Here is a 16,209-nt window from a genome sequence, read left to right as displayed (position 1 = left end):
TGGTGTACATCTATCCTTCTTTCTATCTATCTATCTATCTATCTATCTATCTAGCTATCTATCTATCTATCTATCTATCTTGCCCATGAAGATTCTTGAGTGACTATGGTCAAGAGTTTTATCATTTGATGGCCAATATTCCAATTACATTGTTTTTGAGAACTCAAGACCACCTAAGTGATATTAACAAAATAAAGAATCAAAGTAAAACTGAGTGGAACATGATTACAATAAAATATGTGAAATTGGTTCTTTATCTTTTTGGAAAAAGTCATCTAGAGATTGGGTAAAGATTTATATTGTTCATCCCTTTCCCATTTATAACTTAACTCAAAGTCTCCTAAACTTCTGTAGAAATTACCTATTCTATACCCCATATTGATACTTCCAGATTAAACTTTTCATCTAAACTTTAGATCTATATATTCAGCTCTCTATTGGTTAGTTTCATTTTCATTTCGTATGGCTTCAAATTTAAGATTTTCCATACTAAACATCTCTCTTCCCAAATGGCACCATCACTGAAATTATCTAGATTTCAGTTAAGAATTCCTAAATCAGTCTCTCAGACTTTATAATTATCCCAATTCATCCTTTATTCTGCTGCCAGACTAAAACTAAACTTTCTATAAGACTTCATTCCTCAGGTCAAAAATCTTCAATGTCTCTCTTTTTCCTAAACATGTGAAATTCAAATTTCTTTTAAGATCCTCCATCTCGATCAGCCAGATCAGTCTTCCAATAGTTTCATAAACTTGAATGAGACTTCTTTTAGCCTGAGTTTTCTCTTGCAGAATGGAGACTTCAACTCAGAACACAGAGAATGTGGAAGACACAGTACTATATACCACAAAGTGATAGTGTTGGGTTCAAAGGAGACAATGACTATAAAAAAGTATATTAAAAGTGAAGTTGTTACATAAAATAGAAGCTATTACTATTTTATTAAAACATATGAAAGTTTTTCTAGTGAGTTCCAAATGTGCTGCATATTTTAAAATCTTAGTCAAAATATAATGATACTATTATCTCATAAATTTCCACATTTAACTCCTTCTGAAGTGAAATTAGCAATAACATGAAATGTATAGCAAGTAAGTCTTCTGAACAGTCTTTTCATTGAATAGTCTATATTTTTAAGTAGAAATAAATCAAATAGATTTTATCTAAACCACCGGATAAGGAAATGGATGATCAAAGATCACTACTAATTGTTTCATTTATAACAATAGCTGTATGCTCAACATTAAGTGTAATGTTTCCATAATATTATTTTTAGAAATCATTTCAGTGAAGACAACTAACAATATATGAACCTTATCACAGGTTTTTATTAATTATATTAAAATAAAAATAAAATCCATAATCGCCTTTATCTTGGTGGTAAGGATCTGAGCCCAGATCTTTTTTATGGAAACATCCACTCAATAATTTATCCAAATCTGCACATCCCTCGACCTTGCATAATGTCAAGCCCAGTAGTTAAGGATGTATACACACATTCACAGAATCTACTCATTTTCAACTTATCACAAAAAAGAAATATAGAAGGCCAAATTTAGAATGGACAGACTTCAGGTCAGAGGATGAATGTACCAAGCATATAGGTCTCTCTGCAGTTTACAACATTCTTTAATACATTTATTATCTTGCTAGATTCACTGGAAAAATTCTGTGAGATGCTAAATTTAAAGGCAAGGAATCTAGAATATATCTATGAGTTATTAGACAGATTTTTAAGGCACTTATTTGTTTTTTTGTTGGGGGGGGGTTGTAGGGGGAATTTGTGAGGCAATGTGGTTAAATAACTTGCCTATGGTCACACAGCTAGTTAGTATCTATGAAGTGTCAGAAACCAAATTTGAACTCAGAGCCCCTTGAATCCAGGGTTGGTATCTAACTTTGCTACTTAGTTTAAGGTACTTCTTATAGGAATTTTCTCACCATGCTTCAGTTTTTTGAGATTAAATGACTTATCAGGACCAATGCTGAAATTTTAACAATTTTTTGTTGTCAATTCTAGCACTTCACTATGTCATGCTGACTAAAATCTTTAGATATGACTCTAAGTTTACCTTCCAAATTATAAAATAGGAATAATAATAATAGTAAACCTGATGATGGTAGCTAAAATAACTTCATTTTGCACATACTATACAGAAGCAAGGGCCTCATTTCCAACTGCAAATATGCAGTGAAGTAGCTTGGCAAATTCAGACCTGTTTTCTGCCCTCTCCTTAATAGATTTCCTGAAATTCTAGTGTAAGATTGAATGTTCTAAGTGGTTCTGGTGAAGATTTAATAAAAAAGAATATACATATTACTGATTTACTTCCTGAACTGTTATTACAGGTTATGTTTAAATCCTACCCGGGGTATCATCAGTTCTAGCAAACTAATGTTTATTAGAACATATTAATAAATCAAAATTGAAATTAGATGTCAAAATAAGTTTCCTCAAATGGAAGAGTTCTGAACTACAATTTCACAGAGGATGATCATACCTGTCAGATGATGTTGGGCTAATACCAGTAGGAGCTTCTACTGGCTTCTCTGCTGGTTTCTCTTCCTTAGGAGCACTAGTAGGTATAGGTTCAGCTGCTGCAGCTGGTATTGGAGTGACATTTGTAGGTGTAGGGTTGGGAGCCAAGGCAGGGGAAGGAGTTGGGGTTTGAGCCACAGATGCTGCTGTAGATGAACTAACTGCTGTAGTAGTAGCAGAATTTGATTGTTGAGTTGTAGCTGGTGATGGTGTTGAAGTAGCTGCTGCTTTGGGCTAAATGAATAAAAACAAAATCAAGTATTAAGATAAAATTACTATACTCTTTGCTCTAAGAAGCACCAAGTTATTTAGAAAGCATCACACAATAAATAATTTTCAGTGTACTTCTTTAATTCTTAACTTTACATTATTTTTAGTCCTCCAAGGAATGCTATTATGACATATACTTATGTCTTACTGGACAAAAATTTCAACTCTTCTGGTATCCCACTAATTTGGGTCAATGAAAATACAACCAACACCATCTAGATGAAGGCTCAAGCATTCTATTTATTTCAGTTTATATGAATAGTATATAGATTTACTAATCAAACTGATTTGCATTAAATTCTCCATGTCTATACAGTCTTCTTCAATGAGCCTTCATTTAAAAAAGTCATTTAGTTCTGATAGGCAAAAAAAATTAAATAAAACAAAAATAAATCAAGTTAATCAAGGCTTTAAGTTTCATAGTATTATGTTTCTAAAAATGAAACTTATTATTACTTAATTTGAAGATATTAAGATTGTATCAATTAAGTTTCTGTAGAGAAAAAAATTAATCTGAATTGGCTTTTATTTAAACCATATACAACCTTACAGACAAGGATTAAGCCTCCATGCCTGGCATTTTATTAGTAATATGAACCAAATGTTGTGGAAAACTTGCCTACCAGTCCACGTCTCAAACTCCACACAAAATGTAATCTTAGTAACTGCCAGTGTTTGCATGAGCATAATGAGGGTGCCATGCTCATATCACATAAGGCTACCTTAAAGTAGCCTTGAAATTGGGTCTTCCACAATACCATGCTGCTTTTTAAAAATCTAAAATAAAACGGGTGGCTAGGTGGTGCAGTGGATAGAGTACTGGCCCTGGAGCCAGCAGTACCTGAGTTCAAATCCGGCCTCAGACAATTAATAATTACCTAGCTGTGTGGCCTTGGGCAAGCCACTTATAACCCTATTTGCCTTGCAAAAAATCTAAAAAAAAAAAAAAAAAGCTTTTAAACATACATGCTAACCATCCTACATGACCATTTCAAGGAGGAAAAACTACTAATATTTACTGCCAACTAACAAGTTTTGCAAATTCCTTTTGATGTGTGATATAGAATATGTTCAATTCAATACTTCAAGACCACATGATTACACTACTATCAGTGTTCTCTCTACCTGTCCTTGCCATCTCAACTTCTGGAATAACTTAGTGATCTTAACTAGTAGACTAGTCCTAACTGAAGAGATTTGCCATAGCTACACATTATTCCACTGTCATAACCTTCAAAATAAAGGGTGATTCAGTATTATGAGGAATATAGGTGGTGATGGGCTTAATATAGCAAATTTGCCATTAAAAACAAATTTATAGTTGATTTATTAAAATAAAGAGCTCAAATAATCATGTTCATAATAAAAATCAGTTATTCCTCAACTAATTGGGATTTTTCTGAAGTAGAAATTAGCACTTGAAGCACATGAAGCCTGGGGAAAGGAATACAATAATGCCACTCAAGTTCTACCCTCAGGAAGGAGTCTTCAGGGTTCTTGAAGGCCAAAGGTAATCTAGATGTTTTGAGGCAGAAGCAATACTTTAAAAGCCATTAAAAGCCAAAGAGAAAGGATGACATCTTTGGTTTTTCATAACTTTTTCATCAAGGGGAAAACAAAGCTACTTTGACTCTTGTTTAATCCAGTTTGTAGACTGGAGTTTTTATTTGTACTAACTCTCATGTTCACCTGAGAAAATTGATGGGAAAATAACATTTATAAGATCTTCAATTTGATATCTCTATGTACAGACTGTCTTCCATGCTTAGAATATTTTCTCTCTTCAACTCCCTCTCATGACATCACTATTATCTTTCTCCAAAGCACAGTTCCCACTAAAAGTCTTTACCAGTATATTCTGTCTGTCTTCCCATATCCCTGCTTTCTCTAAATAACTTCAGATTTCTTTCTGCATGCTATGTATAGATTTAATTGTATGCATATTGTGGTGCAACTCTCAGCAGCAAAAACAAAAAAAGTAAATACCTTCAAAATAGACACAACTTTTTTTGTCTTTGTATATCTAGAACAAATGGATATCAGATGTTCAAATGTTTATTGAATTCACTTCCCTAAAAAAAAGTTCTATTAATTTGAAAGGAGAAGGTGTTTATGGTTTCTGGACAAACAAAAACCATTCTTTGCTTCATGTCTTTTCTACCTCACCTAATCACTGAATGGATATTGCCTCAGTCAAACTATTAAAAGATCTTTTTTAAAAGGCTATATGGTTTCCCACTACATGCAGAGCCATCTCCCACTGTCTTGATCCATATCTGGTCATTAGACTCAGATGGCTCTGTAAGATAAAATGAGGCTGGTGACTTAGCACAGCACCCCATCACTTAGAAACAAGTTACTTGCTTTTCACAGCATCATCCTTCATGTTATGGTCCTCTTCGAGAACAGAAGGACCAGCAACAAACAACAAATAACTACCCAACTATTCAACAGTAATTTTGTACCCAATAAAATCTTTATAAATATAGTAAAATTTTGAATAAATCAAGAGTCCTTCTGGAGAGTTATTATTCTAGATAGCTGGGAGCATTTTCTTTGAAGCTCTATAGACTTCAGTCTTTAGCTATGCTGTATAGGTATCTTTCTAAAATTAATTTTATACATTATTAAACAATATACATAAACGAACTATATCTTGACAACTCAAATTTGTACTATGTACATTTTATCATATAATACAAAAAATTTTGCTCCTAAATCATATTTTCATCTAGACATTGAACCTTTTTTATATCAGTTCTTTCAAGTGTAATAGAGAAAAGACCACAAAATCAGATTTCTACTTGGGAGGAATCTTCGTTTACACAAAAATTTAAAATTCAAAGTGACCTCAGAGGCATCTAGTCCAATCCCCTTATTTCGTTATTTTTACAATTGATTACAAGTTCCCCAAATTTGTGTGTCATCCAAAGTCACAAGGTGGTAAAAGTGGGATATACACCTAGGTAGAAACACCTAAAGGTTATTCAAATGCCACTGATATATGCTAGCTATGTGACCAAGGGCAAGTTAATTCACTTTTTAATAAGCTACAGATAAAGTTGGCAACCTGTCTGAGTAGAGAAAGGTTTCCTTTTAAATCAAAGATCCAGATTTTCCTCACACTTCTAGAAAGTCCCCCTTTCCCCAACCCCATCTCTTTTCTTATGATGAAGCTTCAGCTCTACATTTCTCTACTGCTAGAAACTCCTTTCTTTTCCAACTGGATGTTTCAAAAATCATGACATAATTTTTATACGTGAGTATAAACTTAAAAAGTATCTTTTCTCTTATGAGCAAACCAAGATTTAGGGAAGAGTTTTTGTTTTTATTTTGCAATGTATCTGTATATTAAATGGATTTTTTTTATTGGTTTGCTTCACAGATGACTTTAGTTGCAGACACATGAATAATGAACAGATGCCACAAAATGGCAGGGAAAATCCAAGGTGTTAAATTATAATGCCATGATGGTAGAGACTTATTTAAATTTTGTTGTCATTCAAAGTTGCCTACTAAAGCACTCTGCACAGCTGGCCTTTTAAAAAAAATCTTTATGTAAATAAATAATTTCAATCCTTATCCATTATGAAGTTAGGGCATGCCTATGAAAAATGTTACTCTTACCTAAGGAGTCTGGCACACCAACACATTCTCTTTTCTTCTTAAAAATTAATAGTATTTATTGGGCATTTACATGAACAAAACAAAATCAGTTTGTTAATACAGTACTGAATTAGATCCATAATTATGAACATTATATGAAAATGTTACACTGTAACTCAAAACTAATGCTACTTTAAGTATAAACATTCAATGACAAACTTTATTGCTTAAGCTCTGCTGTATAACCTGCAAAACAATTTTAAATTTTAACCTATATCCTGTCTAATGTATAATCACATTTCTTTTACACCCTCCATCAAGCATTTTTTTCCTTTTGTTAAAAGTGTTTGTCAGTGTTTTGGAGACCTATTTTTCTCAGAATAATTAATATAAACACTACTGCCACACAAGTCCCATTTTTGTTTTTGTTCATCCTGGGAAAGGAGAGATGTTGGAGGCCCTTTGTTTTATGGAAAGGGTTTTCTTTAAATGAATAGTTTTCCTTTTTTATTAATTCCTTTAAAATCATAAATAATTTTCTCATTTAAGCATTTCTTTTGTCTATCTCTTTTTTAGTTCCCATTTCTGGTTGAATGATTTGTTGTTTATTCTCATTGACTAGAGCATATGAAGTCTTTTAGAATTAGTGGGACAATTAAATATGATTTAAACTGATTCTCTAATATGGCCTGCTAATTTCAAAAATAAAGCACATCTGCCCCAATTTTAATAAGCTTACCCTTTTCAATGGCTATACAGCAAATTCCTCTACTTCAGCAAAATCCGTGACCTCAGAAGACTTGCCAAGGCACTAACTGTAAATATGTAAAATCATTAACTGAATTATTACTCTGTTGTAAAGTTATAATCTGTGAGATATCTAAGGCTTTATTGTATTCACTTACACTGAATGAAGGATTAAGGTTAATTTTATACACATGTGGTATACTCACACACAAAATAGGTCAAAACTTACTTTTGTCACCATTACCACCACAAAGTTCTTCTCATCAATTTTGTATTCTTTGAGAGCAGTATCATCGTTGAGGATTTTGCCTAGTGGAGCAAAAGAAATTCGCTGAAGTAAATGAGTATTTTACCTTACTCAGAAACTTGTCTTATAAACTGACTAAGTAGATTAGCCCAAATGACTCAAGAGGCATATACAATGCAAGTACAATTGATTGAAAAGTCTTTAAAAATTTCCCTACAAGAATGATTCCTAACAATCTCAAATGTTTAAATTTTAGGCTAGGATGGGGTGGGGAATTCAGAGAGAATCCAAAGAGCACTTGACACCTCATTTAAGAAAACATACAAGGCAATCAGCAACTATGTTTTACAAGGGAGGCTCCAGAGAATAAGCAACAGTTATTTATTCTCCAAAGATCCAAAAAGGCACTGAACACCATCACATGCCATCATCCAGTTTGGTCAAGTGTACCACATCATACCTCAACAGAACTAGAAAGAATGCATCGTTTTATGAGGCCCAGAGAAGTTAACTCATTAAGAGGCAGAGATGACTATGAGCCAGGCAGGCCCTGGGCTATGCACTTTTACAAACCTCATCTCATCCCAAAACAATCCTATAAGTGATTTGCCCAGGGACATCAATCATCTAAGTTTCTGCAGCTGGGTTTAAAGTCAGCTCTTCCTCACTCCAGGTTCGGTGATCTACCAACTATACCACTCACTGCCCCAAAGGGTTCTTAAAATTTATGTTCTTTTTTCTACATTATATGTTCTCAACTTTTTCTATCGAAGACTAGACACAAAAGAATTTACTCAGTAATTTCTAACTCCTTATTGTGAACTGCAGCATACAAAGAAGGGGGGGGACTGTTCTACAAATTCTCCTGGGGACAGGCAAAAACCATAAATATGGCATTCAATAATACTGTAAGATTCATAACCTCCACAGAATGTATGCAAGCAAATTAGTTATGTTCACACAGACAAATGATATAAATGTCAACAAAATAAAGCTAATGATCCTGTAATGCCATTAAGCTGTTAACAGGGACAGACAAAATCCCAAACTCAAATATCTCATCAAAACGGTCCTGACTAAAACCAATGTATGGGCAATTTTCAACTTATTACATTTAAGATTTTGAGAAACAAAGTGGCCAGTTTTCTAGTCAACTGTCCCCTTTCCCTATAAAAAACATGTTCCAACTTTAATATTAAAATAAATCTCATTCTTCGTGTTTCAATTATTATCTGATGCAATTTCTCTCTGCAATGCAAAAACATAATTATTATGTTAGGTCAAATTAGTTCAGTTTGCTTCATGTAGCTGTATCCCTAACACTTTGTCACCCACATCCTAACTGTAGGTTCTTAATTTATACTCTTAATACCAGATCAGAAACTATGAACTATCAATACCCCTAAGGCATTCAGATCTGAATTGATCCAATATTCTTTCTTTCACATAGAGAGCACGGTTATTTTAAGCAAAACATTAAAAAGAGAGAGAGAGAGAGAGAGAGAGAGATATCAATCAAACCATTTTAATGAAAAGAAATGCTTACAACAAAGTTTGATCATTTGGGGGAATACCAATAGCAAAAAGAAAATGATATTTTCAAGTAAAGTTTAACATCTCAAAAAAAAAAATACTTCATGAGAAACATTTCAGTATAGAGTGAAATTTGAAGTTGGAAGCCCGAGTCTGAATCCTAGCTTTGCCACTTAGTCACTTAAGTTCTCCTAGTCCAGAGTTTCCTTCTCTTCAACAGTAGACAAGATGAGTTCTGGGTCCTTCCATCTTCCATATCTACAACTGTATGACCACAACAAATGTATATCTATGAGGTCAAAGCACCAAGTCAAAAGATTTTTTTAAAGCAATTTTTAATTTAAATTAGTCTAAAATGCAAAGGTCAATTTAGAAACCAATTATATATTTCTGATTCAAATACATTCAAGGACCCAGTTATCAATGTAGGGGTTATAAAACTTCTAAAGAGGATCTAACCAACAATGGTAGAACCATACGTTATTTTTTTGTTTTTAATTTTTAACATTTGATTGGGTAACAGAACAGGACCCAGTAATATATATAGTGTGCAGAGTACTGGATTTGGAATCAGAAAGAACTTAGCTATACCATTTCCTATGGTTAAAAACTTGAACTACTCACAACTACTCTGGATCTTAGTTTCCTTACCTAAAAAAAAGATGAAGTTCAAACTACAGAATCTCAGAGATGGAAGAGGACATAAAAGCAAATTGATTGGAACTTAATGTAACAATGTCCTTTTAATAATATGAATAAGATTTATGTACAAGAAGAACTAATTATTTTTAAGGACTCTTACAGCCTTAACATCCTGTAATTTCATAAACTAATTTTTATAATTATTTCCTACAATGCAATGGGGCATTTTAGCGGACACAAGTTGAAACAATGAAACCAAATTAAAGGCTCCTATGACAGATTAGCAGCAAACTAACATAATGATAAATTTTTTTTTTTAGCAAGGCAATGGTGGTTAAGTGACTTGCTCAAGGTCAGACAGCTAAGTAATTATCAAGTGTCTGAGACTGGATTTGAACCCAGGTCCTCCTGACTCCAAAGTCAGTACTTTATCTACTGTACCCAGTTGCTGGATAAAAATTCTTAAAGATAAAAATGTTGGTTTTTAGAAAAGAATTTCATAGCATAAAAACAGCATCTAATTTAAAAGCAGTACCACCTGGAATAATTGCCTTACTGTATGCTTTTAAGAAAGAAAATCCAGTTTTAAAAAAATATTTTATTATACTTGCTTCTTTTGGCTTATTCAGTGTAAAATTTGTTTTAAAAGAGCTACAAAATATTTGCCTCTATGAAAAGAGCTGCTTCAAATAGTTTTGCACATGTATGTTACTCTTTCTTATGATCTCTTGGGGCATATTTCCAAACAGCTCTCGAGAAAGAATGGATAAGTTCACAGACAATGCATTAATGTCCCAGTTTTCCCCATATCCTTTCCAACATTGATCATTTTCCTTTTTAGCTATATTGGCCAATTTGATATGTGTGATGTCATACCTCAGTTACTTTAATTTGCATTTAATTCTTTAATTTTTCTATTTTAACAATTTCAAAACATGAATAGATTTAATTTTAAAGAAAGACAGAAGAAGAATTCTTCACCAATAAAATGAAAATGTGAGCTAGAAGAACTTTAAGGTCCATTCCAGAAGAATCTATAATCTGGAAAATGATGGGGTAAGACTCTATTAGTTTACTACTAAGGTGTTTTCCTGATTTTAAGATTCTGGGTCTTTTTTCTTAATTATTTTATAATAGGAAATGCCTCAATATAGAAATGCATAAAAATCTTAAGGATCATTTAAATATTTTCTTTACCACTTTGATTTGGCATTTCTGTAAAAAAAAAGTTAAACATTTCAATTTTAGTCATACTGTTCTAGTAACAGAACACCAAAAGAAAAATTGCTAATATCTTCAAAATTAATTTATTTTTGTTCTCTCATTTACACAACAATGCAAATAAAAATGTGACAAACCATAGCTTCAGGCAAGTCAAATGAACTAGAGAAATTCAGAATTCTAAATATATACAACTTTTACTGAAAAACAACACTTTAAGTTGTCCAACACATGTACTTAAAACACATTAAGAAATTTTCTCAGTGCAATGATCAAAGGTTAACATGGATAGATTTCTTTTCTTCCCACCTAATCAGAAGCTAATGCTTTTCCTGAGAAAACTTAAGTTAAAACAAAAACCTCTCACTTCCCAAGAAAAAGCAATAGGTAGATGAATCTTTTCAAGTGGAAGAAGATTTCTCCTCAGAGGCATAATATAAAAGTCCCTATTCTACTACTCCCCTAATTATTAACTTTTTATTTATTGACTATGGGTATGATCCTAAACTTCCAAAGTGCACAATGAGATAAAGAAAAAATTTTGTTTTGAATATAATCACAGAAACTAAGAGTCTTCAAGAAGTCATCTAATCCAATCTTCACTCCAACAAGAATTTCCTTTTATAATATAACCAATAAACTGAGAGTAAATTGAAAGAATAGGGAATTATTTCAGAAGAAGGAAAGACTAAAAAGAGGGAAAGAGGATATAATAATTGCCCTTTTAAGGGCTTTCAGAAATGGGACTAAATTTATTCTGCTTGAGAGCAGTAGAAGAACTACTATGGAAAAAAAACACAAAAAGGGAAGATTTAACTTTAATTTATTTTTTTAGGTTTTTGCAAGGCAAATGGGGTTAAGTGGCTTGCCCAAGGCCACACAGCTAGGTAATTAGTAAGTATCTGAGATTGGATTTGACAGGTACTCCTGACTCCAGGGCCCATGCTCTATCCACTGTGCCACCTAGCAGCCCTACTTTAATTTAAAAGGAAAAAAAAAACCCACCTTCTGTTAATGTTTTCTTAAAATGAAGTGAAGCTGCCTTAATGTATCCTGCCCCACTGGAAGTTTTCAATAAGAGGTCTAGCAAATCATATTTTGAATGCCCTTCTTGTTTAGAAATTTGAATCCAATTGTCTTTTGAGGTCCCTAACAACCTTTGAAAGTAATTTAGTTTATATATATTTGCCTCAAGATCAAGGGGAAAAATAAAGGGACAAAAATTTTGTATTTTTTAAAGAGATCTATAAATGAAGTACAATTTCATATGGAAGCAGTAAAAAAGTTGATTTGTTTCAGAAAACTTCAGAACATGAGAGCAACATTTATAAAAAAAAATCCAGAGGTCCTGATGGACTGAATTGTATGGTGCCAAAAATCTTGGGAGAACCCCCAAAAATCTTGGGAGAACCCAAGCAAATGAAATAACCTAAAACTTGGAAGAGTACCCTCAAAGTACATGTTTTTTTTTAAAATGACTTTATTACACTGAAAAGATACAGGCTAGAACTATTAATAGATTCATAAAAGAACAAGATCATAGCAAATTATTAGGAAAAACTAGGCATGTCTGGGGCATACCCTTTTAGGACTGTTTGGAATGGAAACATTCTTTAAAAAAGAAAAAGAATCTGTTTAACATTATATAATCATTTAAGGGATACCAAATGCCAGTTTACTTAATTTTTTAAAAATATTTAGGAAAAAAGTTTCATTTTAATTTTTTAAACATTCTTCAGATCTTCACTTGCTTCCATATTTTATTTTAAATGAACAAAGTTCTATTTTTTTTTCTGGACTTTGAAAGTTTTGCCTTCAATACTAGAAAGGTACAGATAGTATTATCACATGGACGCCAATGAATCCAAGATTCATTCAAAACCTATTACTATTTATTTCACATATATTAAAAAAGAAATCAATTTTAGTCATCCCATTGAAATGTGTGAAAATCATCAGTTTTAAAGAGACATTCTGAATACTCAATCTCACAATAGGAGAAGATCCATTAAGCCGAAAATTCAAATTATTGGAACTAAGTAAATGAGTTAAGTTCTAAAAATCAGTTGTTTGCAAAGAGGAAACCTGTCCTCAGAATGAAAAGACTGGATTTTAATTTATCACTGCAACTTTAAGAAATAAAGTACTTCAAAATGACTGCCACACTTAAAGCATAAGATCTTTCATTCCAATGACCTCAGGGCAGCTAGGTGGAGCAGGTCCTCCAGCCCTGGAGTCAAGAGGACCGGAATTCAACCAGACACTTAATAATTACCTTGCTGTGTGACCTTGGACAAGTTGCTTAGCTCCACTGCCTTGCAAAAAACCCAAAAAACAAATAGATAGATAGATAGATAGATAGATAGATAGATAGATAGATGGATAGATGGATAGATGGATAGATGGAAAGATAAGATAGATAGATGGAAAGATGGAAAGATAGATAGATATAGATAGATAGATAGATGATAGATAGATAAATGATAGATATAGATGATAAGAGAGATAGATAGATAGATGCAATGACCTCAGAGCTCAGCAAGTGTTCAAAAGCCTAAGGAGATTGATGTAAGTAGTGTCCTTAGTCATTTAAAATGTAGAAAACCAGTGAGATAAAACTCAGAAGTACTCTTACCTCTCCCAAGTTAAATGGTATATGAGGTACTCATTATTATCAGCACAAATTTACTTATACTACTTATGTATAAAGACAGGAAAAAGCAGGATTAGAAGAATAATTGAAGGGACATCTATCAATTGGGGAATGGCTGGACAAATTGCAGTATATGTTATGTTATGGAACACAATTGCTCTATTAGAAACTAGGAGGAATGGGATTTCAGAGAAACCTGGAAAAAGACTTGCATGAATGGATGCTGAGCGAGAACCAGAAGAACATATACACCCTAACAGCAATAGTGGCAATGATCAACCTTAATGAACTTGCTCATTCCAGTGCAATAATCAGAGACAATTTTAGGGTATCTGTGATGGAGAATACCATCTGTATTTAGAGAAAGAACTGTGGAGTTTAAACAAAGACCAAAAACTATTACTTTCAATTTTTTTTAAAAGTTGTCGTATGTACTACACAATTTTGCTATTTCTAGTTTTATTTTTTTCATCAAGGATATTTTTTTTCTCCTAACACATTCAATTTTGATCAATGCACAGCACTGAAACAATGTAAAAGATTATCAGACTGCCTTCTGTGGGCAAAGGGGAGGGAAGTGAGGGTGGGGGGGAAGTATAAAATTCAAAACCTTACAAAAGCTAATAGGTAGAAACTATTATTGTATAGAATTGGAAAACAAATAAAATATTTATATAATAAAAATCATTCATACAGTGCTTTTAGATTTATACATTGATTTCTTCATAATCACTTTGTGATATACGTACTTTTAATTTTTCCATTTTATAGCTAGTAAAACTAAGATGTCTTGTTCATACCTCACACAAAATAATTGTTTTTAAGGTGAGCATCAAATCAAGTTCAAAATTGCTGCTGCCTCTCAGAACTGGCTGCTAGTTCCATATCTGCTGCTAGGTAGGCATGTGAGATGTGAGAAATTACTTAACTTTCTATGCCTCAGTTTTCTCCAGCTGTTTTAGGGATAAGATAGGGTAATATTTTTGAAAATTAATACCATTTGGTGGAAACAATGAGAAACATGAAATGCATGATATTACTGTGGTACTGTTAGGGAGGACTAGCCTCACGGTCAGTAGGAGTTAAGTTCAATTACCATCTCTGACATGCTGTGAGGCACAAGATTATGATGTGACCCAAATAATTCTCTAAGAGAAAGCTGTAGAGCAGTTGCCAGATATTGACTGGCCAAGGGGATTTCCTCACTGAGAGAAATTTCTTACTCTAATGAAAGGATGGTGTTTTTCTTAAAACAAACCTAAATACATGTTGTGCCTAAATACTGGCCACATCTCTATAATGTAAGCTTTGAAAGGAAAAATAAACATACAGGTTAAGGGAAATTATAGATATAACTTATTGAAAAGTATATTAAAAATAAAAAACAATCATTTTTTGGTTGATAGGATTGGTGTAGGGGCTACAAGCACATAAGAAGAGTCTTGTCTTAACAAAGGAAAGAAGGGAACTAGGCTTAATATCCCACTTACTTCTGAAGGCTAAAGGCAGAGTATACAAAATATATATTCAAGTATAATTAGAGTCTTCTCTTACTCTTCCCAATTAGAACTTGAGTTCACAGGATAAGCGGGTCAATCAAAAAAGGCAATCTGAATTAGGTGTGACATGGAAAGAATAAACAGACTGATGTTTTTTCTTGAATGTCCTGACCTCTCTGTTTATAAATAAGTTTTTAAAAAGAAATGCAAAAAATTTTCATTCTAAAAATTAATATTGAAATTTACCCCAAAAGTCACATTTGGTCATATGAAATATTTAGGAAATTAATAAGTGCTTTTTATAACCAGTCAGCAAAAATTTTATTTGGCTGCAGTATTGCTAGATGTTCAGGCCAATTTTAAAGTTAATACTTTTATTATTTTAAATCACATGATTCATTTACTGATTTTGTTTCTTTCACTGGTTCACTGTCCAGAAAGAAAATAAAACTCTAGATGGAGGTTCTCATGGCAAGGAACCATAGAGCTAAAAAAAAAAAAGGGGGGGGTGGAGATGCAAGCCTCCCTTATTATCATTGCCATTTCTCTCCTAGGGCTCATGTTACATGCCCTTAATAGATTCTGAGAAAAAGTCTTTGTTTTGTCCTTATTGGAGAATAGCAAACAAAAAATGCAAGTGGGAGGTTACCCTGGGGGAATTAAAAAATCTGGAAGAGTAGCTGCAGTTTATCTGAAGGGGTATTCAAATACTTTCAATTAAACCAAGTTCCAAAATTCTAAAGAGCAGGCCATCATAAGTGATAGACAGGGTGTCCCAGAAGATTTAATACAGTTTTAAACTATCAAAACTTTGGAGATGCTCTATATGCTTTGCCATTCTTAAAATATTAAATCAGTGTGCATATTTAACCTATATCAGATTATCTAAGGTAATCTAAAATAATCTGATATCTAAGGTCCTCTTAGGAAAAGGAAGGGTGCGAAGAAACTTTACAAAAATTATTGTCAAAAACCATCTTTACAAATAATTGGGAAAATAAATAATAAAAAAGTTAGCTGAATAGAAGAAAAAATAGATCAATATTTTACAAAGTATCAATCAGGTAAAAGGACAGACTATTGAAGTGGGAGAAAAAGTAGAAAGTAAAGAAACCCAGGAGACAAAAAGAAAAATCAAATTAAATTAAAGCTTTATTATGTCAGTAGTAAATAACAGGAAAAGGTGTTACAGGGAGTAAAGAAATCCTAAAAGGCATATCCAAAACTGTACAATAGCAGGTATTAGATG

General features: G+C 32.7%; 1 protein-coding gene across 1 annotated transcript in view; it reads right to left on the bottom strand.

The window, feature by feature from the left end:
- LOC141495828 (UV excision repair protein RAD23 homolog B-like) overlaps nt 1-16,209 on the bottom strand; it is a 79,182-nt gene that overhangs the window by 30,267 nt on the left and 32,706 nt on the right. Inside the window, exons 3-4 of the mRNA XM_074197602.1 lie at nt 7,395-7,474; nt 2,505-2,776 (exon numbers count right to left, since the gene is read on the bottom strand). Of these exons, the coding sequence (XP_074053703.1) occupies nt 2,505-2,776; nt 7,395-7,474 (352 nt within the window). The remainder of the gene's footprint in view (nt 1-2,504; nt 2,777-7,394; nt 7,475-16,209) is intronic.

The sequence above is a fragment of the Macrotis lagotis genome, chromosome 8 (genome assembly GCF_037893015.1).
Source record: "Macrotis lagotis isolate mMagLag1 chromosome 8, bilby.v1.9.chrom.fasta, whole genome shotgun sequence".
Classification (NCBI taxonomy): domain Eukaryota; kingdom Metazoa; phylum Chordata; class Mammalia; order Peramelemorphia; family Peramelidae; genus Macrotis; species Macrotis lagotis.
This window is presented reverse-complemented; position numbering and strand designations above follow the sequence as displayed.